This window comes from Amphiprion ocellaris, chromosome 14 (genome assembly GCF_022539595.1).
Source record: "Amphiprion ocellaris isolate individual 3 ecotype Okinawa chromosome 14, ASM2253959v1, whole genome shotgun sequence".
In the NCBI taxonomy this organism is placed as follows: domain Eukaryota; kingdom Metazoa; phylum Chordata; class Actinopteri; family Pomacentridae; genus Amphiprion; species Amphiprion ocellaris.
This window is the reverse complement of record NC_072779.1, coordinates 20,667,559-20,692,878: the sequence shown is the minus strand read 5'-3', so window position 1 is coordinate 20,692,878 and position 25,320 is coordinate 20,667,559. Positions and strand designations below refer to the sequence as shown.

General features: G+C 40.0%; 1 protein-coding gene across 4 annotated transcripts in view; it reads right to left on the bottom strand.

Moving 5' to 3' along the window:
* Positions 1 to 1,757: 1,757 nt before the first annotated feature.
* The window catches only part of usp25 (ubiquitin specific peptidase 25), a 30,561-nt gene continuing 6,998 nt past the window's right edge, over positions 1,758 to 25,320 (bottom strand). Inside the window, exons 3-26 of one of the 4 annotated variants that reach the window (XM_023281522.3) lie at positions 25,134 to 25,278; positions 24,696 to 24,819; positions 24,107 to 24,269; positions 22,743 to 22,829; positions 21,133 to 21,270; positions 19,366 to 19,445; positions 19,116 to 19,189; positions 18,225 to 18,376; positions 16,339 to 16,466; positions 16,129 to 16,224; positions 15,773 to 15,937; positions 13,421 to 13,659; positions 13,201 to 13,271; positions 12,875 to 13,103; positions 11,911 to 12,177; positions 11,212 to 11,351; positions 9,804 to 9,977; positions 8,879 to 8,974; positions 7,805 to 7,983; positions 7,010 to 7,088; positions 6,713 to 6,792; positions 6,276 to 6,399; positions 3,502 to 3,694; positions 1,758 to 2,625 (exon numbers count right to left, since the gene is read on the bottom strand). In XM_023281522.3, coding sequence (XP_023137290.1) covers positions 2,453 to 2,625; positions 3,502 to 3,694; positions 6,276 to 6,399; positions 6,713 to 6,792; positions 7,010 to 7,088; positions 7,805 to 7,983; positions 8,879 to 8,974; positions 9,804 to 9,977; positions 11,212 to 11,351; positions 11,911 to 12,177; positions 12,875 to 13,103; positions 13,201 to 13,271; positions 13,421 to 13,659; positions 15,773 to 15,937; positions 16,129 to 16,224; positions 16,339 to 16,466; positions 18,225 to 18,376; positions 19,116 to 19,189; positions 19,366 to 19,445; positions 21,133 to 21,270; positions 22,743 to 22,829; positions 24,107 to 24,269; positions 24,696 to 24,819; positions 25,134 to 25,278 — 3,396 coding nt within the window. In that variant the 3' untranslated portion in view covers positions 1,758 to 2,452. The remainder of the gene's footprint in view (positions 2,626 to 3,501; positions 3,695 to 6,275; positions 6,400 to 6,712; positions 6,793 to 7,009; positions 7,089 to 7,804; positions 7,984 to 8,878; positions 8,975 to 9,803; positions 9,978 to 11,211; positions 11,352 to 11,910; positions 12,178 to 12,874; positions 13,104 to 13,200; positions 13,272 to 13,420; positions 13,660 to 15,772; positions 15,938 to 16,128; positions 16,225 to 16,338; positions 16,467 to 18,224; positions 18,377 to 19,115; positions 19,190 to 19,365; positions 19,446 to 21,132; positions 21,271 to 22,742; positions 22,830 to 24,106; positions 24,270 to 24,695; positions 24,820 to 25,133; positions 25,279 to 25,320) is intronic. The other 3 variants (XM_023281523.3, XM_023281524.3, XM_023281525.3) reach the window with 3 other exon arrangements.

Below are 25,320 nucleotides of genomic sequence, written 5' to 3'. Positions count from 1 at the left end.
AATCTTTCTGCATTCTTTTGTATTACTTAACAGGTTTTAAAGAGGGGCTGACAACTAAAACATAATTTATAGACTTTTGTCATGAAAAAATGAGATAGCTAAGTAATGCGTGTATACAGCTTAAATTGTACAATAGCAGAAAAATGTTTTAAATACTCTGAGATTTGAAAATACTCTACTAAAAAATTACAATTCGCACACTGATATTTCATTGGCCCACCTTTAGCTTTGAGAATGACACACATTCTCCATGGCATCGTTTTGATAAGCTTCTGCAAAGTCACAGCATTTATTTCTGTCCAGAGATCCAATAATTTTCTACCAAGTCTTCTCCAGAACATCCCAAAGATTCTCCTTGTGGCTGAGGTCTGGACACTGTGGAGGCTAATCCATGTGTGAAAATGACGTCTCATGATCCCTGATCCACTCATTCACAATGTGAGCCCCATGAATCCTGGCATCGTCATCTTGGAACATTCCCATGCCATCAGGGAAGAAAAACTCCATTGATGGAAATACCTGGTATTTTTAGTATACTTAGGTAGTCAGCTGACCTCATCCTTTGGAAATATAATGTTGTGAACCTGACCAACTCCAGATCATAACTCCCACAGGCTTGTAGACACTAGCCAAGATGAGTGTATCACTTAATCCACCTCTCTTCTTACCCTGATGCACCCATCACATTGGAACAGGGTAAATCTGGACTCATCAGACCACATGACCTTCTTTCATTGCTCCAGAGTCCAGTCTTTATGCTACCTAGCAAACTGAAGCATTTTTCCCCATTTAGCCTCACTGATCAGTGGTTTTCTTAGAGCTACACAGCTGTTTAGTCCCAATCCTTGGAGTTCCCTTCACATTGTGTGTGGAAATGCTCGTATTTTCACTATTAAACACAGCCGTGACTTCTACTGTTGATTTCCTCCGACCACATTTGTTCTTTGAAGATGATGGTTCACCACTATCCTTCAAGTGTTAATAATGCATTGGATGGTTCTTAACCCAATTTTAGTACTTTTAGAAATCTCCTTAGTTTTCTTTGCTTGATTCAGGCCAATAATTTGACCCTTCTGAGGCAGATTAACATCCTTTCCATGACCACAGGACATGTCTTCCAACATGGTTTAAGAAATGAGAAGCTCCTCACTACATCAGCTAGTGTTAAATAAGTTGTTGCAGCTGAAACATATTCATCACTGCAGTAATTATCCAATGGAAGGCTCCTACCTGTTTGCTTAGTTAAATCCAGGTGATGACTTTTTTTTTGGACAGGCAGTGTATATCTACAATACTAGGAGCAACATTTGTTTAAGACTTCAGAAAATGTTTTGTGCTGTCATCATATGGATTGTTTGTAGCGATCTGTGTTCCTGGAAATTTTTATTTGCCCAGGAAATTACATCAATCAATCAATCAATCACATCATTAAAAGGCTCCATTTTAAATCAGCTAAACCTGAGTCTCTGTTTGTATTTTTATTGTTTTGGCAACATTCTGTACAGTTTGGCGCTTGTATTACCTCATTAATGAAAGCCTGCCTCTAAAAGGTTGCATAACAGCAGCTGAAGCAGCACAGCATGGTTAAAGTGCAGGTTTGTTATTAGCTCACATCTTAGCTTTCATTCATACCTTAAGCCAGACTTTGCTTCAACTGCTATTTACCTCGCCAACTACCAGTCACAATGAGGTGCAAAGTCTCAATAATCAAATCCTTGTTTGTGCAACCAAAAGAAAAATCAACATCAGACAAAACATTTGTTTACTTGGCCTAAAAGGGCCATAAATAAAATTTTATTCTCTCGATTTATTAACAAGCCACAGGAAGTCCATGGCTGTCTACCACAGCACTTAAAACATCTCATTCTGGCGCAGTCCACAAAGACATGAGACCCATTTGAGATACTTGGAGCCACTGATAAATCTGAAGGCTCTCTTCCTTACTTCCTTAGAAAAATAAAACAAAACGTGGTAATACTGTACCAAACTGGAGGCAGAGCAGCAGGGTGATCCTTTTCACGCAGAGAAGGGTGCTTTAGAAAGGGCTATGAGCGTGGTTGGGGAAGCTTGAATCAAACAGCAACAACAACAATAATAAACTATAAAAACTCCTCAAACTCATGTTTTTGCAAAGCTGAAGCAGGATGTGCTTGGCTCTCAACCACTGCAGGATTGCCATTGTTTATCCACCAACTGCTCCTCTCACATTTCTCTCCCCCCCCAACAGTCCAACACGTCCTCCTCTATCCTCAGTTGTGTTTTGCTCAAAGTAAAAGTGAAATTATACTCATAATGATAAAACCTATAGCAGCAAAAGTGTAACAGAGGAATAACAGCTAGAAGCGAGTGACCCCTGGATTGATAAGGAAGGCATGGGTTAAGAGAGGTCCATGGATTTCTGCCCAGGGTCGGGCTTGTGATAGGGGAGAGCTGCCTCTTTGACCCTCCAAGCTCATCTTCCATCGGAGGGCACCCTGCCGAGGGCGGCCATGACGCGGCTGAATCGTTCACACAGCTCCAGGGTGGAGTAGGATGGCAGCTTGGGAGGGTCGTGGAAGCTTTTGATCTCCGTAGAGCAGTCCAGTAACTTGGGAAGGAAGTCTGTCAGCTTTTCCTGGAGGTTAGCTGCCAGCAGGGAGAGGACAGACAGAAGACAATGAATGAATAACTGCACAGGCTTCGGTGTTCATCACAGATTCCTCAACATATAAATCACAAGGTAAATATTGTTAGTGAGATATCGCAACGAGTTACAAAGCATGTTCTGGAACTGAAACAGATTGTAAAACTCAAGTGAATTGGGGTCTGGCTGATACTACTCTGGCTTTCCTGTACAAAGGCCAGGAACTCTAACAAGAAGGTTTCTGTGGACTGATACAGATAAAACTTATTTCTTCTTCAGTCATGTTCTACCACCAGGAAATTTTTTCCAGAGGCATTTTCTGAACTTTTTTTCAGTGCAATCGGACATTTTGAATAAGTCTCCGGGTCAAATCAGATCTGCAAACAGAGACATGAAGAGTCACAAGATATGAAACTTAAACCAGGTATGGGGGGCTGGTAGTATTCTAACCTGGAATAAATGTTTGGCGATTTTAATACACAAGTTAAGCCTTCTGTAACACTTCATACAACCAGAAAACAACACAGAGGAGTCTTTAACAATTTGTTTGCAAAAGTGGAACCAAAATGCATTTATGACCTCTTTTTATGTCTGAGTCTGTAACATTCAGTGACAGAAAAGTTGTTCTAAAAGCTCTTCTAGCATCTACTTTATAAAATGTGTTATCATGCGATTTTATAGATAAAAGAAAAACATCTAATATATAGAATGTCATGTTTTGGGAAGATAAGTGGAAGTGCTGCACAACCTTTCTGATGCATGACCCGATTATGGTGATCTTTGGCAGGGGTACCGGGGAATGTACTAGTAACCTAAGCCTTCAACTCTCCAGAAATATCTAATAGGCTGGGCGTGTTCCTTCTCCCTCAAGGACTCACATTCCATCTCTTGACCCAGGTAGGAGCACCAGCGGTTCCTCATGTCCTCCACTGCCAGCAGGTCTCTCTCTGTGTCGTGGAGCAGCAGCAGAGGGATGCAGGGCACCACCAGCTCATTCATGATGCCGAGGCCTGTGGTCACCTCGGGTTCTTCTCCTGACTCAAACATGGCGGCTGCTTGCTCATTCAATTTCTGTGGGGTGCAACAGAGGCACTTATGAGTTGGTAATATGCAAGATTTGACAAGTTACTAAAACATTCATTCATCAGTGTACATTTCCTGTACATTTAATGTTTTGTCTTATACATTTGCCCACCAGCCTAAGGTGGGTGACAACAAGTGGACACTACGTCAGCTGCCTGCTGACGACCACATGATTGCGATCCTACTGCAAAATGACCACTGCGGACTTATCCGTCGGAAATGATACCACTGCGCAGCCTTGGAGGAGTACTGTGCTCTCTGAGTGCTTTTCTTGTTCATTACTGAGATTCAAATCTTTGTTTTTTCAATATTTCACAAGTCCACCTTTCCATGCTGACATAATCAATCCTCCAGTGTTGCACAAATAGTGGGACAGATGTTCTGCCACTCTTCAGAGACTGTTATTTTCAGCTGCTCTTTTTTTGGTCACTGATCTTCCCGTATCCTTATCCATATTTATAAGTTTTTCAAAACCTGTGGTAGTTCTTTTCCATGTGGAGCCATGATGTAGATAGACACAGCCCAAAGGTTCAAAACTGACAAAGATCTACTGTTCACAGTTCATTTTGCAATCATGTTCATGCAGTTAGGCTGATGAGAAACCACAGTTGTACTCAATTTAATTTCAATGATCACATGTTTGCTCTGCCAGTGATCATAGTTATGTTCACAGTTTTCAATATAATGTTTCTAAATTATATGTTCTTTATTGTTTATTAGAGAAAAGTTGTCAGGTTAGTAAAAATGCAATTATTGAGAAGTGATGCAATTTATATTATTTGACATTTCAGTGATATTGTGGTGTACTCACTTGTTCATCAAAATGCTCTGGATGTATCCATAGGGGTTAACGAATGCTATGAAATCATTTCTCTCAAACATTTGGGAAAGCAGATTCTTGAATCTTGCATTGTTTACATTCATGATTATTAGCAACTAGTCTTCTTGTGTCCTGCTTTTCCGGCCACATTGCTGCGCTTCTCAGCCCATTACTCTGACCTTTTGATGAATAAAATACTGTCACCTTCGGTGCAACTGATTAAGCACACGTGCATCCTTGTGTACATGCACAAGAATAACAGACTGTTTGTAGAAAACTGCTCTACAGTGCTACTAGAGGTTAAAAACTCCACAGGGTTCCTCTAGCTGCCTCCAGAAGCTGTGACACTACCACTGCCACAGAGACAATTGCTGACTGAGTTGATAAGTGGGCTAAAGTACAACAACTAACAACACTAGCGCTCACCTGTTCCTTTGACCTCCCCCAGTATCTGTCTCATGCCTGTCCCTCCACACCCCCCCTTCAACTCTCCTGTGCCTCTTACAGGTTAAATCTCTGCACTGTGGAAATGAACATCACTAATAAATAACTTATATAACTTTACCAAGGACAGACTTGTCTGATCTTAATTTTTTTATTTCAGTTAACTTCTGTAATTAGTTTTATTCTAAGTAATATTCTTGAGTGATTTTATTGCGGCAATCACGTCACTATTCTAGTATCCTCTTAGAAAAGTTTTCCATTTCCTCTAGTAAGAAAGTACTCGACAGCAAAAGTTCAGTAATTCCACAGACATCATTAATGTCAGAAGATATCCAACAGCCCTTGGAACTAAACTGGGTCTTGACATTCTTGCATGAATGTGGATACAAGCTTTTTTTTTTCCGGTTCTTGGCCAAAACCACCTTGCTGTCACAGACAAACTCCCTGACCTCCACTCTGAGGAAACGACCCATTTTTTGCAAGCCAGTTTGGAATCGGGGACCGTGAGGCTGGATTTGCAAAGCATCCAAGTACATTAACTGTGTCAATGTTAGCAGTGTTTTCAATTAAAACAAGAGCTGAAGGTAAACAGCTGAGTGGACGGAGCCAGAGGTTCTGGCCAGAGATCTAAGATGACCGATGAGGCTGTGCAGAGCTGAGGTTTGAGGTTAGCTGAGGACACGCTTGTGTCTCATGGTAATGTGTTTACACTTGCTGGCCCTCCTGCTTCCTATTCCCACTCCAATGATTACATTATGAACACAATGCTGGTGTAAGGTTACTGAGTGCAGCAGTAAGAGGGCTGCTAAAGACTAGTATGAGGCTGATCAGACCAAAATACCCCCAGCTCTAACCAATAATACCAGAGCACAGCCTGGAGCTTGGTGGGATGAAATGAAAAGGGGCTCACATCACAACGCTGAAAGGATTATCAGATGAAAAACCTTCAGTGGAATCTTTTGCGGGCTGCAAGCAAGCCAAAGCAATATCTCAGCAAAAGCAATTTGATTATAGTACCCCAGCTCAGAATTGAAGGGGAAATGTCTAGCCGTGCAAGTTTTGCTGAGTCACTTTAGCAGAGGAAGTTTGATACAGAGGAAAGGGAGTGACAAAGAAGAGACGGGGATCACAGGGAAGAACTGCTTGACACAAAGGTTTCCGTTCCAAAACAGACTCTGTACCGAGGTCATGCCCTCTTTGTAATCACTGTTAAATTCAAGAAATACGCCATACAGAAACAAACACTGAAAAACTTGAACAGTCAGAGAGTCAGTATCAGCGAGTTAACTGCATGCATTGCCTCACCAGCAAACACTCTCGACGGTAATGTCCAAGAAGCTCGTCATCGTGCCCTCTGTACAGCCCTTTCAACAAAAGCTCCTTGTTGTACTGGTATGCGTAAACCAGATACATCAGAGCCTCCACATAACTGCAAAGGAAGAGATAAATAGACATTACATTTAGATAAAGTTGTATCAAAGATGCACTGAGAACTTATAAACCTTCTCACACTAGAAATAAACTCGATGAACCCAATGCACAACTATACAACTTAGAACTACACAGACTGTAAGTTGCTGCCCCCTGCAGGTGATACTGGAATGGGAAATTATCTGAAAATAAATGATAATATCTGACATTAAACTTGTTTAAGTTAAAGCTCTAAGGGATAGTGGGGTTTATTAGCTTTTTTGCTTGCAGCATTTGATATTAGAAGTTGTGCTGGAGACGTGTTAGCGTACTTTGTTTTCTGGAAGAGCTCCAAGCCAGTCATCATGAAGATGGTTGTCTCACGGAAATTCCTGTAGTCCTGATGCCACATCTGATTAAGATAAACACAAATTACCTCGGGCAAGGTCAGTGAAACTCAAAACCAAAAAGTCAAAGTAATATTGACTGAAGAGTACAGTTTTTAAATGATTGACTAGGTTACAGCAAAGGCTACAACAGTCAATATACAATACTGCATTAAAAACTGTTTGAAAGGTCTCTGATCTGTTGTTTTAGATAAATAAAACTAAGAAAACATTGTGTCTGACCTCATATTCATCCATGTTGACCTCTTCCGGCTTAATTAGGTCCAGTTTGGCACGTGCCACATTCATAATACTCTTACATCTGTGGGAGAGGTGGGGAGACAGGAAGGGGAACCGGTGTTAGAAATGATATGGTGAGTCATTGTGCGGTACTCGTGGAGATGAAACGGTCCACCCTGCCCCTAGGCCTTAACATGGCCTAATGAATCACTCTTTAGTGCTGAGAGGAGAAGTGAAACACTCCTCCGGAGGCTCCTATTGAGGCCACATGCACACATAAATCTAATTATCTTGCTCAAAATAGAGGAGAAGGGAGAAATCAATTTTTCACTCATGAATATGGATTGAGGCCAACAAGCGCAGTTGAAAAGTTTTAAGAGATAGTAAGGGGCATTACACACCCTAATGACGCGAGCATCACAGCTAATAGGGAGGGAATTTTGGTATTTGTCTGTTGTATTAAAAAAGTCATTATTGGACATGTGTCCCTTAAGATTTGTGTTTGAACAAAAGACAAGAGGAAGACTCATCACAAAGGATTTGCAGCGTGAAAGCAATGTCCAGATGAGACAGTGAGTCTGTGCTGACAGTAAACCAGGAGGGCTGCCTTAGATACTGTAGATCAAAGTTAAGGTCTCTGCTACCCTCTGTTGGTCAATACAAAAAACTGCTTCAAGCGATTAATCTAACTGGATTCTTTTTAAGTGACCAGGACAACCAGAGGAAAAGAACCAAATACACTAAATGGTAAATGTGATTTTCTAAAAATACAAGCTGGTGACAGAGGGAAGAGTTTACCTCTCATCAAAAGCCAGGTTCCTGTCTGCAAACTGTGTAAGCAAAGTCCTCTCCAGGATCTTCTTGGGTGCCTGGTTTTGAATGAAGTAGACAATGATGTGCTGCAGACGGTAGTCATTCTCAGGTGGTGTGTCTTCTTGGGCGAATCTCAGAAGACGACCGTACTCCAACTTGATGGCCTGACCAGAGAGATAAAGTAGGAATAGGTCATGGTTAAAACTCTACTTTGAGGTGAACGCGCAGCAATAATACTTCTTATGCAGCTCCTCTTCAGTCGAGAACTTAAAGGCAACCTGTAAGGGATTTTACTTTGCAACTAAATGAGTTTTGAATGTGATTATTGTAATTACACAATTTACATTTGGAAAGATAACTGTGATTCGTACTTCTGTCATCTGTATTTCAAAGCTCGGATTAGCATGTCACAAAACAAAGGGCATACACTATCTTTCCTAAAAAAAAAGTCTTCGTTTCAGTGAGTATTCCATGGAGTATTTTTTTTTGTAGGCACCCACATTCACTCCATCTGTTTTATGCTCCATATGTGATATAACCGTTATTGAGATCGTCTATGAAAATCTTAATACACCATTAGCAACTATGACTGCATTTCTCACTTTTTTCACCATACAAATGCATCTTATTTGTTTTACTATAAATTGTCACTGTTGAGAAGTTGCATATAAAACTGTCAGGTTTTCTGATTTTACTTTTAGAACTGCTTAATTTGTCACAAGTGCTTTATTTAAAGGGATGGGCTGCAGGCAACGTTACATGCACAATGATTTTGGCAACCTCAGAGGTGTTTGAAAAATGTAGCTGATTTCAGATATTGAAGCTTTTAATGCTGAACACCTGTGCAGCATACTACTTAGATAATGTTCCCCTCAAACACTGTTCTATGTTGCAAAGTTTGGTGTTGTGTTGAGTTACGATAGTTAAATGCTTTTAACCGTTACTGCACTGCGAGAAGACAGGACACTAAGAAACTCATACACATGAAAGAAAAGGTGGATGGGGGTGAAGCAAATGAGTGAGAGTGGAATGATGAAAGGTAAAGGAGAGAGGTTGTACCTTAAAAAAGGCTGCCTCAGGCCCATTCTTTTCATACACGCTGCCGGATTTGCCAATGGCCATAATTATACCCTGCATGTTGGGGGTCATCATTGTCTGCCCAGGAAGCAGGAACCATGTTAAACAAAACAACAGGTCCTTGTGATGAACTGAGCAAGGTCATCCACTGTGTTATGTGCTCTGAGGAGCTACAATAAAGCATACCGCACTCAGGGCATGCCAGACATCACTCACAGACCATGCACCGGTTAGAATGACACAACTGTGAGAGACACGGCCAGTCAGTTCAATGGCAAAATGCACAATCCTCACAAGGATAATGTGAGAAACCGAGCCAGCCATATGACAGCTGTGTGTGACAGACAGCTAACAGTGCATGGAAAGAGGCTGGAATACTGCTCTATAAAGGAGAATTTGACACTCAATAAACACTGACCAAGACCTCCTTTTGACATGAGGCCGAGCTTAACAGAAACTATGATTCCATGATAAGTGCATGACGTGTGCTTTGTGTCTTTAAATTGGTTTAAGTATATATACAACAGCTTATTCATATCACAACATGAGACTGTTGTCTTGAATTTTTTTCGCTTAAAAGTGACTCATGTGAAGAGGCAGACATCAGCTTTATGCAAAAGGTCAACCTGCCTTTGTGCCAAGATGCAGACTGGCTCAAGAAGAGACTTTTCACACAAGAGTAATGCAGAAAGGCCAACAAAGAGGTCAGTCTTATTTCATGGCATTTTCAGCCTGACGCCAATCCTGAAATCAGTCAGCAGACAGTGTCAGATTCTCTCAAGTGTGAAAAACCTTATGGAGAGCCTCATGTGAATAGGCAATGACCCTTTCACTCCATATATCAAACAGGCTCAGACTATTCTTAGCACAAAAAAGGGGAGAGAAGATTTGTTGGGGCCAGGGCTACCTCGTCATCATAACCCCCCTCCTCTGACTCAATAACAAAGGTCCCCACGTTAGGAATGGCCACCTCTACGGTGCGCTGGCCAGGGGACTCATCCTCTGTGACCAGGTCAGGAGGAGGGGTAGGGGCAGTGCCCATCTGGACCTCAGGCTGAAGGGAGGTGGGAGGGGGAAGAGACTGTAGAGAAAATGGGACACATGAAACAGGAAGGATGGACTGATGGAAAGACAAGGAACATTAAATGTAGAGGAAACTGTGAGATATTAAGAGAAATAGCACTCATTAAATAAACTCAATTTATATTTTAACACTACAGAACTTTTCAAAACTGGGTTTGACAGATCATCAATTTTTCAAATTTTGGTGGCTGTAATTGTTGCTCATGTCCATACTGGTTGTATAAAGATTCCTTTCTAACATAATATCAGTGGAATATGTCGGCTATATAGATCATAGCTCTTGCTCTGTGAAAATAAGCATTCTAAATGTTCAGCAGAACATATCGTGAGGTTTTGGAAGGGTGAGTTGTAATATATGGTATCAACCAAAGCTATAATATTTTTAGTAGGAAATTCCCTCTGTGTTATTATCTCTACGAGAGCAAACACACAATGGTTTTGAAAAAATTCTAACCGATTCATGTTGAATACCTTGGGCAGTGGAAACATACTGTAACCAGCACAGGCATATTATTACCCGTTAAGCAAAACTATTTACACAAGCAGCAACATTACCAGTAATTCGGAGTCATATTACTTGATGAACTGAAGCCCAATGCCCACACTCTTAGTGGTTTTTGCTCCCTAGCAATTCTTTAGAAAAATATCTGACTGTCTGGCAGCTAAAAGCTCCACTAAGTTCACCAGCTGGTAGCTGACTTTGTCTTCCTGCTGTTTGCTGCAGAGCAGGTTGGGTACATTGGGATTTTAGAGCTTTATCTCAGAAAAAAAACACTCCATAGACTCCGCTGAGGCTGAAAATGTCACTATGGAAGTGGTGAGAGAGAACCGAAGCAATTAAGTGATGGACCTTAATATTAAAACAACAACAAGTTCAAGCTAAGGGGAATTCTGTAAATTCATCACCATGAGCAACATCTTTCACTGAAAAGCACTCGTGAGCCACTGTTGATATAATAATACAGCCCTCTTGTGTTGACACTTCTGTATTACATTTTATAAGCCGTAATTAAATATAAGGAATAAAATTGGACCCTCATAAAATTATTATTCCTAATATTGTTTAGTCATGGGAAAATTATGTAAATATTAAAAGACCAAAAAAAGGTACACTTCACTTTGCTAATTAATAGTATCAAGCTGACATATCTAAAGTCAGGAATCAGAAGATCAGTGGTAATGACTCCCTACTGTGAGCTGCTGTACTGTGTGTCTCTGAATGTTGAACATACAGCGTTTAACAATGCTTCAGGACTCCGCTCCTCCTGTTCAGCTGCAGCCCGAGAGATGGCCCTCTCCGTGTCCTCCTGCAGGTGCTTGGAGTCATTTGTGGGCGACGGCTGCTCCATGTACTCTGGGTCCTGCTGGGGGACTGCAAGAGGGAAACACCACCATCACACAAATACAGAAAAGCATGAATTTTGGTATTTCAAAAGCACTCCTTCATCACAAACACTTTCTAAAATCTAAAAGAGTAATGAACATAACTGCAGAAATGATCAGTTTCATTTACCTATGTACAGATAATAAGAAAGTTCTCTGGACAGGTGCCTAAATTAAATTGGAATGGCAATAACAGTGCTGACATTAAAGCTCAATTAGGTTCAAATGTTTGATTGATTTACATCTAAAAACAGCTAAATATCAACTACTAATTTATCCAATCTCCATACTGTGTCCATCATAAACAGAAATACACTGGGTGCTGTGGGCTAACTGATTTTTATACAACCAGTATAGTTTCTTGTGATAGACTATATGTGTTGTATAAAGTCTGTATGTCAAACAGCTGCACGCCAATATTTCACGGTCATTTCCTTGTTCTATTGTAAGTCTCTAGGGAACAAGAAATTTTCTGTATTTATCTTCCTACCAAGTATTGATTCTCAATTAAGTATTCTACTCTGTATTCTGGTTGTCATGACCCTGACCTGCATTGTCTGGAGGGCTGGACTCAATACTCATGGGCTGAGGGGAAGAAGAAGAAGTAGAGGTGCTGGATGCTGCTGAGGCAGCAGCTGCTGCTGCTGCTGTGGCCAAGGCCAGCTTCTCCTGTTGGGCCTTGCGAGCCTGCAGGGTGTCCCACTCTTCAATCTCCTTGTCAAACTGTTCATTGTCCTCCTTCACGTAGTGCTTCAGGTCTGGAGGCAGTTTGTCCATCCCGCTAAGTATCTGCCCTGTTTCTTTATCAAACTCCTCTGAAATAGAGTGAGAGATGTGTGTTTCTGAATTACTTATTTTCCAGAGACATAAATATCAGGTGTCATCCATTACCCGAATTAGCCAAGTTTGAGGAAAGTGGATGAATTGTCAAAGAGAGACAGATGCTTACAAATACTACACAGTTCCAATTCTCCATCAGTAGTGTGGACGTGGTAATCAAAATTTCTCCACCAAGTGCCATCAAGTCTTTCAGATGATGGCATCAGAATGGCTATGTGTTGTTGTAGAAAATGTTTAACCTCCTTTACCATCAAATATGAACATATGTGGGAAGAAATTATGAGGAAGAGACATATATGAGATAAAGGCCAACAGTGTTGGATGAAGCATAGTGCAAATCTAATATCAGAGACAAATGGGTTTTAACTGTTCTTTCTTTTAATTTTACCAGTCTCCCACATCTCGCTGCCTCTGCACCCTCTTGTGGCTCATGAGCTGTGGGTGATGAGTAGATGAGCTCTGAGCAAAACCTTCATCACTAACTATGTCACCTAATGTTAACTGTACAGTTAACAGTTATGAAAAAAACTGCCAGCATTAATGTGAAAACAGTGCCATGACAATGTTGCAGAAGCTCTGATATGAAGTATCACTTTTCAAAGGAATAAACTTGAAATGATGACCACCAAAGGATACACATGGACACCACAGCAAGACTGGACTCATTTTTACCTTCTATGAGAAATGGCTTCTTGTCGTTGATGTACATGAGACAATAGGCACTGGCGTTGCGGTAGCCTCCAAAAGAATCCCTGACCAGCTCCTCCCAGGACGACTTAGTGACCGAAATGTCATTGTACTTCATCCAGCAACGCTGATGTGGGTCGTAGATGTAAGCCCAGTAGTGACCTGCATTGGCCTGGCCTTCATGGACCAGCACTGCGTGAAGCCGGTATGGAACCTGTAAAAAACAGAAATTAAATAGTGATAATCAAAAGGGAGCAGTTGATGGGCTTTCTGTATTCCAGAAAAGACTGATTACAGAAAATGCTGCTCACCTGCATCATAGATTTGTCAGAGTACATTAGTTCAATGGTTCTTTGGATTCTGGTTATACTGCCCTGCAGATCTAGTGGGAAGACATCATATGCAATCTATTAGCATGTATCAATCTAAAGTTTGTTTTTGTAACATTACAGAGGAAGTTGAAAACAGCTAAATCAGAAAGAATCACATGACATTTATAAATGAATGCTAATGGGAGGTAGGTAGCCCTACCACGGGTATCGTTTTCCACTTCACTCCTCCAGCGATGCAAGCAGCCCTCGAGCACCCTCAACTCTTCTTCTGTGATATGGCGGGGAGCAGGGTGCATAGGGATGTCGGGAGGTAGTCGGGACTGGGTGAAGGGCTTATGAATGGGTACTCTCTGCTGCTGGGGTGCAGTGGTAGCTGTGGTGGGACCTGAAGCAGGGCCTGAGCTCTCTAAGGGAGGTAAGGAGTCCTGCTCAGCTGTGCTGCAAGGTGAGAAACATATAAAATGTAAACTGAAAAGAAAAAAATATATCTACAAGACACTGTTTGATTAAATGCCTGGATATCAGCAATTTTGTAACTTAGTAAGACAGGAATGAAAAACAAAACCTCATTCAGGCTTGGGGAGGTCAAATCAACAAAATGTGTTGAGTGAAGTCAATGAAAGACAGTTCAGCTGCAGCATGGGCTCTTATCAAGGCAGCTCATAGAACCTTGCTGCTGTTTGAAAGGTATGAAACTTAGTGGTTTACAGAACCTCTACAGTGCCTATTAAAAGGATCACTCCTTTGGGCAATTTCCAACATTGAATCATGGTAAATTATTTTGGCTTTTTAAAGAAAGTAATATTAATAAATTGAAGATAAAAAAATACAAACTGTGATGGCATAAATATTCACCCCCTTTAAAGTGACTCACCTAATTCACTACAGATGCAGCCAACTGGTGCTAGAAGTCACACAGTTAGCAATAACTGCAGCCAACGATGCATCTACTAAATACTGACTTGAAGAGAGTAACTTACCTATGCAATAACTTGTTTTTTATTTCAGATTTTGAATTTAATGATGTTACTTTGGAGAAGTTTGTTTTATCTTTCAAGTATTTTTTTTACATTCATGTCAAAAAGCCAAATTAAACTGACCAAGATTCAATGCTGAAGAGCAGTAAAAGGAGAAGAGGGGTATGAATACTTTCATAGGCACTGTATTCGTAATAATGAGTCTGCTCTGATGTTAGGATACAGTAGAAGTCTGATTCAAATTAAATTGTTCAAATCACTCTTTCAAAATTACTCCTTGTTGCAGAATCATTCTTTAAAATTAAACAGACAAATGTGTCTCGGTGTCAGGGGCCCAGAGACAGAATGTAGCCTGGTCCTCCAAACATAAAAATAAATCTGCCACTAGTGACTATTTGTCTATTAATTACTCCGCCAAGGAACGCGGTGAAGTTATGTAATGATCGGTGTACCTTTGTCTGTCTGTGCGCAACTTTACTCAAAAACCGGAATAATGGATTTATACAACGACTGAGCAGCTTTGGTAGAGCACTGCGCTCTGAGTGCTCTTCTTGATATTCAGCGTATAGACTATTTTATTAATTCACTGACTTATTTAAATGAATAGTTTCCCTCTAAAAAAGGAAAATAACCATTTGATTTAAGCTACTCTATTTTGACAAACTGTATGTTATTGCACATTGAAGCACAGACAGAACAGTTTATGTATTAAAGTGAAAAACTGTACAATTACACGAGAAACTTCAACATGCTAAAAATATAAACAAGAGGGAATATTATTTAAGTCAGTAGTTCAACTCGAAAAATTTTAAATTTAATCTTCTATTAAAAATCTTAAAATAGCAAAAATGTTCCTTCTGTATATTAAATACAATGAAACACTGACACAGTTGATGTTTTTCAAACACAAAACAGCTAAAGCAAATTTGTTTTAAAAATCTTCGAATTGGCTGCACTGCATTCATTAACTCATGCAGAGCAGTAGCTTGGAAGCAACAGGTCCTCTGAATGAGTCGTGTTTTGATCACAATTTTCAGCAAACAGATGTGAAGTCTCTCCACGCTGAATATTGCTTGTGTGTTCCTCTGAATGTGCTTGTGCATTGTGATCATTTTTTTTATCCACATGAAAAGTCCATGGACTGCATGAAACATTTCACAGACACCCATCTTATAATTGTTGAGATATTTCACTGAATGCCAAGAAAGTCAACTGGCTATAAATTCAATAGCTGTTGAGATATATCAGTCTGGACACATTTCTAGGTGGACTGATACTATGAATGTTATTTGTTATATTAACACAAAACTAAATCTACTCATGAACAGGCTGCTTTTCTTCATGACAAGTCTGTGTAGTTGAGAGGGTTTATCTCATCTGATTTGCAATACATGTATTAGCAAACCTAAAAAAATTAAGGGGATACGAATATGAAAATGTTCTTGCAACAGATCCATTCTTTCCCTGTTTGGAACCTCCCTTTTTTCATCTCTTTGATCTTCACTGGATTACTGCTCCTGAAACTAATGAAGAAAAAAAAATACACACTGCTGGTTATCTGCTAATCAACTTACCTTGGTGGGGGCAGTTGTTGCCCTGTTGTGCCTCCAGGAGGCGCTGATGTGTCAATGTCTTCCACTGGGGATGTACACACAGGTTTACTGGAGGCAAACTCCATGGCATACTGGAGGACATCTGCCAGAGGAAACCTCTTGGGGCCTGAGCCATAACTCAGATACCTGAGAGAAAACAAAGAAGAAAGAGTGGATGTTACAGAAATGGAGGATAAAAGAAGCAGAATGAAAAGTGGAGAGGGTACAAAGGTAGCTGAAGAAAGGACAAAGTCAGAGTGAGAAATTACTCTCCACAGCTGTCCAGAGAGCTCTATTGACCTTGGCTAAATAAACACATATTGATGGGCAAAGTGTACCTCTCCAGTCGCTGTTGGAGCAGTGTCAGATGCTCTTTCAGCCTCCTGATCTCCTCTCTCTTGATCCTGGTTATTTCCCTGTTCCTGTCCATGTACCTAACAACACATATGTCACAGCAGAGGCTTCAGTGTAAAATATACTAGCGATTGATGTCATTTACCACAGAGATAAAGAGATTCTATAATAACGAGTGTTAATACTTCTTTCACCTGTCCATGTAGAGCATGGAGGGGAACTCAAGCTTGTTGTGGATCTTCTCAGGTCGTCCTAGTGCCTGGTTGAACTCAAATCTTGACAGCTCAAAGGTCAACACAGGAGGGAGTTCTGTGAACCAGTGCTAAAACAAAAATGGGATGATATTAAGATTTTCTTCTTACAAGAATAGAATGAGCCCAGTAAAGACCAAGTCCAGTCAAGGCGGGAGGTTACTTGACCTGCAGTGTTTAGGTGGGTGGTACATGTCAAACATCCACATGATTGTCAGGACTCAAGGTTTCCCAGCAGAACATTGCATTATAACAACATGATCGATGCTATTCACTTCACCTGTCAGTGGTCATAATGTTGTGGCTCCTCAGTGTATAATGTCATACTACTATATGGATTTATTGGAATAATGAACCAGGCACAACACATGTATTTCTGTTTTAATCAAACCGTTTAAGCCTATTTTTTCCTTTCATTTTTGACAAATGGATAAACAACGAGCCTAAACCATTGATTAATCTTCAGACTATTTTCTGAATTATAAACCCCGATCAGTAAAAACCACTTCGTATTGAGAAATGAGAAGGAACACATTCTCACCGTTGACAATAGTGAATTTTGGGCATTTTTTTTTTTAAATCAGAAAAATTTCTACCTATACTCTCGACTTATTTTTACATATAAATATAACATGACTAATGTCAATTATTGGACATAAAATATCTATTTTTCTCCCTAACTCTCTTGTACTGTAATATACTGTATACCTGAATCATTTTTGTCAATATTCAGGTTATACTGGAAACATGCAGATTTGAGGATATTAAACAATTAAACAGATGCCCTGAATTCTGTATATTAGTCTCAAATTAAATATATACACTGTGACGTCATCATGGAATAAATTTTGTGATTCTGCACTCATCGCCTCTGCTAATCAGTGTACCAGGGGAAACCCTGTAATCCTATGTAAGGAGAATAGAGTCGTTGCTAATGCTGCCTCCCTCCATTTCCTGTGCTGATGGCTTGTGCTCTTCCAGAAGGCTGGGAGCCATACCCATCTGTGTACTGGCCTGGCAATTAACTGCTCCCAGCTGCTGTGGGACAGTGTAGTCTAGGCTACAGCTAAGCAGAGGTCAAACTTAAAATAGCACAGGTGTCACATAAGGGCAAAGAGGTCACCCCTTTGGAGAGGATCCACCACATAATCTCAAATTATCTAAAATGATTTTCTTCTCTGTGTTACTGACAGGTGGCAATTGTTTAGAGTCCTGGATGCTTTTGACTTGGACTACAATAAAAAGAATTTGATTTGCTAAAGCGATTTTAGCAAATTCTTTATCTGAAGCACAGACCATATCTATATATTAATGCAGTAAGTATTTTAATTTTGTGTTCTAAATTAATTAGATTAGTTCAATACAGTTCAATATTAACAGAAGAAAGATTCCATATTTACTTAAAGTGAAGACAATGTTGGATGTTTTTTCTCATCTTTGGTGTTTGCTGTGTGTAAAACACTTTTTAGCACTGGTTTTGAAAAGTGCTATATAAATACATTTACTATTATACTTACTGGATATGAAATGAAACAAATACCAAAGAAATTCATGAGTGTAATAACTCAGAAATCACCACTACAACCTCTGATGGAGATCCTGGTAAAATATACAGTAAGATGATTCAATTTTGTTTTCATCTTCAAATGAAATGTAGAGTCTATTAGTAATGCCTAAAGGCTATTTGACCATCGTGAAGAGTTAACGTTGCTGTCACACTGGTGCCTGGCAAATATTGCAGGATGGAAGCAAAAGATGACACTGAACTTTATTTCGTTTCTACTCAAGTTCAGCAAGAGTTCAATGGGAACAACAATCTTGGCACTGACCTCTTGTCCAGACCTGGCAGAGTTCTCTGCTGAGTGCAGGGACTCAATCTCCCCCTCGATCATTGCTGCTTCGAGACACTCGTGGAGGTCCTTGAAGCCGTTCACCTGCAGGGGGTACTGTCCAAACATCTCTGTGTTTTCAAATTTTTTACCTGTGGAATTACACATAAATACCATGCAATAAACATAAATAGATGAATAGTGTCACAGACATTACTGTTCACTTAATTTGAAGTGTAACTGACAGAAAGCAGAGTGGCTACTAAGAGAAAGAATTTTTAAAGCTGTGTTATCATCATATGGGAAAGACAAAGGGAGGGAACATTACATACGTCCTATCAAACATATGTCAAAGGTAGACAGGTGTAGAAAAGGCAGAGAGCTTGAGAAAAAAAACAGAAACAGGCCAAATTTCACACTTGTCTACATCCAAGCTGATCTTCACTTGTTCAGCAGTCATTCACTCATCACAACTACTTAAAAAACTGCACTGAGCACTCTGCACCAAATACTGATGAGAACCCCGCCATCACCCAAAAAGGAGGAGGAGGAGAGGAATTGCTAGCGGACATGCAGATGAGGCATTAAGGTCATTTTATGAGCTGCAGAGTCCACTGGCCCAGCTTTCGGTGGCTCTGGGCCAGTATTGTCATGCATAATAAGCGCAATGTCAATCAGCCGTCAAGGTCTTCCAAAATCAATGCAACCGCTCTCCTCTTTTACATGAAACACATCTCATTAAGACAAGGTCACCTTTCATTACGAGGGGCAAGGTCTTGCTTGCTTTCCGGCGGCTGCAATCAGACCGTGCTAACGCTTTATTTCTCTTTGATTCTCTAGCGACTCCTCGCCTTTTCTCTTTATCGGTTTAAATTTAACACCACATCTCACCTTCCAGGACACCCACAGCAAGGAAGCGACCGTAGAAAAGCTCCACCATGGGGTTCTTTGGCTTCTCGCCCTCCCTGGAAAAACATAAAACAAATTACAGACCACAGCTGTTTAAGCTCCATGCAAAAAACATATATTTGATTCTTTTCTTTAAACTATATTGTCTAGTGAAACCAAGAAGCATGTATCTATGTCCTCCTGCATGTCTTATTTAGCAATGTGACCTCGGGATTTAAACAGCAGAGCTTACCTGTCTTCCTCAGCCTTCATCTGGAAGGCATCCTCCAGCCAGTCCAGGAGCTTGTGAGTGAACTCACTTACGTCCTGCTGCTGAACAAAGCACAGAAATCCATAAAAATAACCAATTATGGGACTACCTTTATGGCAGGGAGGTCACAGAATCAAACTACAGGGCTTAACTACAAGTAAGAAAAGTCCTATCAATCAAATCAGGGTCATGTCTCCTGATAAACACGAAATCCAGATATGGGATGACTCGTCTTAGAGGAGAAGTTCACAGATTGGTGAACTTGAAAGGCAACCTACATGCCCTGAGGCCTCTCTCACCCATATCAATGTCGCTCTGTAATTCAGGTCAATGCCTATCCAACCTGACTAATACACAGAGGAGAGACATGACTGTGGGGTACACAGGCCAGGAGGCTGACCTCAGTTAACCTGTGCAGAGACACTGGCTTAGTGTGAATGCCTAATGGAAGGAAAATAGCTTTGTACATTTAACACGTGTGTTACATTAAATGATGAAAATACAAAACAGCTAATCAATGGTCAATAGAATTTTTCTGCAAAAATCAGGGTGGGATAACATGTTTGAGGATTAATAGTCAATAGATAAGAGAGGTTAAGTGTCTTGGATTCAATAACACCGAGGCAGTCGAACAACAATGAAAGTGAGCAGCCAAGCCTGTGGTTAAATGGGCCAAACACAAAGAAGGGACAAAGGGTATTAAATATTTCAAGTATGTGCAAACAACAGTGTGCTTACTTTCGACGTAACAAAAGAAGAATGAATGATATCAACCCACACAGGTTCTTAGGAATGAGGCACATTCCTTCAGTTTAATAGCAAAACTGCAAAAGTGATTGCAACACTTGTGTAGCAAAGAATAGTTTATAAAGAAATAAAGACATAAAAATAAAACAACTTCGTAACTCATTTTGGCCTATTCCCAATACAAATATATGGATTTATTTGTTCTAGCTAACTACAGAAAACATCAAGTCTCTCCTACACTGGATTAACCATATTATTTTTTCTACTTGCATTATGATGGCGTATTGGCATGGTGTAGACAAAAAATACAATGCTTTTTAAATTTAGAAGTCTACTACGCAAAATAATAAAACTACTTCAACCTAATTTAAAATATTCTCAAACTAAATTGCAAAGGCTTAGCCTGACTGGTGTTATTGTCTGTCCGCCAGTGTTCATTTTGGGTTGATGGCAATATTTAATTTTAAAGTCTTTATTGGCTGATACTGATGACGTGCCAATATAATTGTGCATCTCTTAAAAAAAAAAAAAAAAAAATCAATCAAATAGAGGGCTAAAAAACAGCTAAAACAGAAAAATATACAATAAAACTACACAACAAAAATTACAGTGCAGTGCAAGACATGAATAAACAGCCCACATTTAACTTAATTTTGCAGTGGTATTTGTCACTGTCTTCATATGGAAGTTAAAATTTAGGTCCGTATCCATGACTACACTAAAATTTCTGGCTTGATTTGTTGTCTTTGACATCAGTGACTGAGGCTGAGCACTGATGTCAATGTTCCCGAGCCTCTCAACATCTACTGGATCAAATCTACAATCTAGATCTGGTGCAAAATGTTTGCTGTTCCTTTAATTTCATCAGCGAGACACAAAAACAATTAAATAACATGCTTTCTACCTGGCACGTGCTTGCAATAATCATGTGTTTTCACTGAACATTACCCATTTCAAGTCAAAGTTATTGTGTCCACCGGGTTATGACAGAAAGAGGCTTACCTGCTGTGACTCGCTGGACTTGAAGGCGTCTTTCAGGATTTCCACAGCTCGTGATGGATCCACATATTTTCTCTTAGAACCCACCATGAGGGAGAAGAGGTTCCGAAGCTCCTGCATGAAGGGCAGGTTTCTGTGCTCCTGATAAGGAAAGCACAATCAAAGTTAACAATTTAGTGACAAATCAAAGGTCATCATCTCAGAGAGAAACTGCAGTTATGCACCAGTGCTTCACTGAAAACCACTCCAGCATCTGATATTCTTCCAATATTTGTCTTAGTACAGGTGAGGTCCTGCAGTGAAAATTTGTTCACCCTTCCAGATATATTGATGTTGCCAGTAATGGTCCATTAGTAAAGGCAATTAAGTAGTGATGCTGCTGATGTGCTGTAAAGGACCAAACGGTTAAGTCACTGTGTGTTTAGAAGTATATCAATAACAATCCAGCCACTTGTAAAAAAGCTGTTCTTTAGTTTTTAAATGTTGAGTAACTCATTTTTTCCTCATTGAGTTTGCGTTATTTCATAATACATCATTGAATCACTTCTAATTTTTTAGGGTTTAAAGCAATTTCTAAATTTTTGCATACAAACCAAACTCAAGAGTCATGGAGGATGTGCAGTATCAGCTACAGAACCTCCCTACAGACATCTCTTGACTACCAGCTGAGCAATATGTTTTAAAACCACTGGATCTTGAACAAATCTCTGATTTGGACAGTGTATATTTCCTTTACTTAGATGTATTTCATAGTGGTCATTTGAGAATTTTTTTATTTTCGAAACTGAAGTTTTTCTGTAGCCTTCATCTTTAGATTGCACCTGTTGTCACAGTGACACTGCAACAGTGAGATACACAGGGACTATAACTTAGTAGCATATAATAAAAACGCACTTGTTTTTCTGTGCTGGTGAGTCGGGGATGTAGATGTAAAGATTAGATTCCAAGCTCTAGCAGTCTCACACTGCTAAAGTAAAAGGTCAGTGATTAGAAGTGAGGGAACTGAGATGAAAAGATGACTACCCCATACCACACTTCCACAGCAGAGGCTTAGAACAGATTAGCGGCAGGCTGCTAACCCTATGGTGAGCACTCTGTAGGGAAACGATGGCACTGCAAAAATATGCCGAGAAGTATGCTGCCAGTGTAGTGGTGACTGTGGTCAGACAAATCTGAGTATCTGAATTTCAAAAACTGAACGATCAATCATACCAAGCACTCTCTGCATGTTGATCTCAGTCCTGGTGGATAAAAACCAAAGCTTCATCACATGTTTCACACTAGTTGGTACTCCTTGTAGCTTACAAGCAGTGAGTTAAGTGAACATACCGGGGCAAAAATGATAAGCTGCTGTGACCATAGGGCACAACTGCACAGCTGCTGACTGATGGCACATGTCTCTAAGAAGGTCAAACCCTCAGAGCTAAAACACTTCTAGCTGTGATAGACTGTAGAAGCGCTGCTATGATATAAATGGGATGTAGACAGGGCAGATGTGAGGTTGCACACAGATGACTGAAGTAAAAAGCCTTAAACAACATCACACATCGGCTTCATTATTGCCTTTTCACTTTCCTCTGTTGAGGACCTAGAAGGATACGTAGGAGTCTCACCTTCTGGTTGCGAGGCAGGTCATGGACTCTGGCTGGCGGTGAGTAGTTGAGCACAAGCCTCTGGAACTCCAGCAGGTTAAACAGAGACTTGAGGTTGAAGAGGGACGAAGACACATTATTAACATTAACTGGAAAAAAAAAAAAACCTGCGTGCGCCACATACATCATTTCATGACAGAAAAAAAACACAACTAAATGGATTGAAAAGTGTCTAGAGGCTTAATGTACAAAGCACTTCTCAGTAACAGTCATAACATTCCTCAAGACCTCCCACAAGGTGTGATGTTAGACTATTTAAACATGGAAGCTCTTACAACTCTCATAAGGTTTCAACTTTTTTGAACTAGTCATACTACTTGGTACATTTCACATGCATGCTTCTCAGTCACTTTGTCTCTGCTGCTATATTTCCCTAAATAATAACATTTTTTTTCATAGAAAGCTTATGTTCTCTGCAATTACATCATTACTTCTCTTCTGGTGACCATAACCCCCTTCAACCAGTGTCACATTATTTTACCAGCACTAATCAAAGCAAAATGATTCAGAAATAGGTATCATGATAAAAAGTAATAAAAAAAACAACCTGAAGAGATAGAAAAAGGAGCACAAACTCCTCCATGGGTAATGGATTGTTTTAAAAATATATATAGCAAGAAAAATAACACTTAATTGTCAGAAGACTAGAAAAAGTGCACATAATGAGGCCAATAATGTTCTAATAAAGAGGAGCTACTTGTGCTCATCGCTTTAACTTGAAGCCATGATGTTTAGCTTCCACTTTCTACATGAATGTGAACATAGACTTGGTCAAGATTTGGACATTTTATTTAGAAAAACTAATGTTGTTTACTCCTGTTCAGCCAATTGGAGCTGGTTCAAGCAGTGCCATCTTTTCCTGGGTGGGGGTAACATTTCACACAGGAGCCAAGTGCCATGTGATGGTGTATCCAGTGTTCATCTGGCATATTTCAGCTTAGGTCACATTCTATCACTAACTCCGCTAGCAAACAAGAAATGAGGTCTTTGTGAAAGCTGTGCAGAAATTGTCAAGCATTTCTACCATTTGCTAGTATATAAGCATTTCAGTGACTCCCATCTACAGCTGCTTAGGGTGACTGCAGCAGATTAAAGTAATAATTTCTGCAATATTACAATCACATGGAACGAAATAGGGATGCACTGAGGAATGCAAAAGTCAAGGCCTCCATGCTTTCATAAGACTAAGCACAACTGCAAACAGCAACGCTGACAAACAAAAAGGGATTTTACAAAATATGCAGGATACAGTAGACTGAGTTTTAAATAATCCATTTCATTTGGTTTGGGACCCTTAGTAAGTTGGTGTATTTGTGTGTGCCCACCTGTATGACAGCACTGAACCAGCAGGTATTGCCAACATTTTTCAGACCCACAGGGCAGTTGTCTATCCTCTTCCTGTCATGTGGGTTGGGTGAATCACTCCATACTTCTGTGTGGGTACGCTTCAGACTTGCCTTGTTCTCTGCTATGCTGGCCTCCAAAACTCTAAAAACCCACAAGAAAAGAGAGGGAAGCATAACACAAACTAATTTAAATAAAGAGAATGCACTTTGTTTTTCTTCCACAAGATCTCAGCATTGCCAGATCTGCCTTCATGTACAATTCTAGTTCTTAAGATATGATTTTTATTTATTTTTTTTTTTTTAAAGATTTTAATTTCACTTGTTAATTTCATTTTTGGGGGGAGGACACGACATTAAATCTAGACTGGAAATGCTGGAAATATCAGAAGATCAGTTTTCAAAACGAAGTTTCTTTCAAGAGTGTTAGATAGGTTGTTTAACATAAATTACTTTATTTGGCAGAAAAGAGTTACTGTTAGACAGGACAACGAGATACATAACATATACTGTTAAGATATGGTCCGATGGTATTTATTCCAACAGGGATCAGTCATAGCCCTAAGCTCACCTGCTGATGGCCTGCTCTTCATCAGTGATGCCCGTCTCCCTGAATGCCCGGTTGGACTCCTCCAGGCTGAGGGCGATAGCCCTCTGCAGGTCATCTTTATCATCCCCAGTCAGATCGATCACGTCTGCAAGAAGAAAACACGCGCAGGTCATTATTTGATTGAACACCAAATTTACCTTCATGGTTTATATGTAGGAAATTTAGTATTCAAAGCTAAAATGTATTGTGAATTATTCATGCCATGAGTTACACAACAGAACAATAACAAATGTAAAACATGGAAGAATTATTTTTCTATGCATTAATATGTACATAAGGAACTGTAATGCAGATTGAGAATGTTATTAAATTGGAAACCGAGCGGATGTTTTTTTTTCCCTTTTAATCATCAAGGTGAGGTCTATAAAACTTTGCTGAATGTTCAAGTGCGCTGCTCACTTGTGTCTGCTTGGCTGCCCACACTGATATATCTGTCACTGGCCACCTGGGACGTCTGGTAGTAGGTAGTTTCATCTTGCTGAGGAACTTTAGCGTTCTTCTCGGTCAGAAAGGCCACAGCCTCAGCCAGGTCTCCATTGCTCACCTGCAGCAACAATGTGTTTGTTTAGGCTGATGATAGGGTATC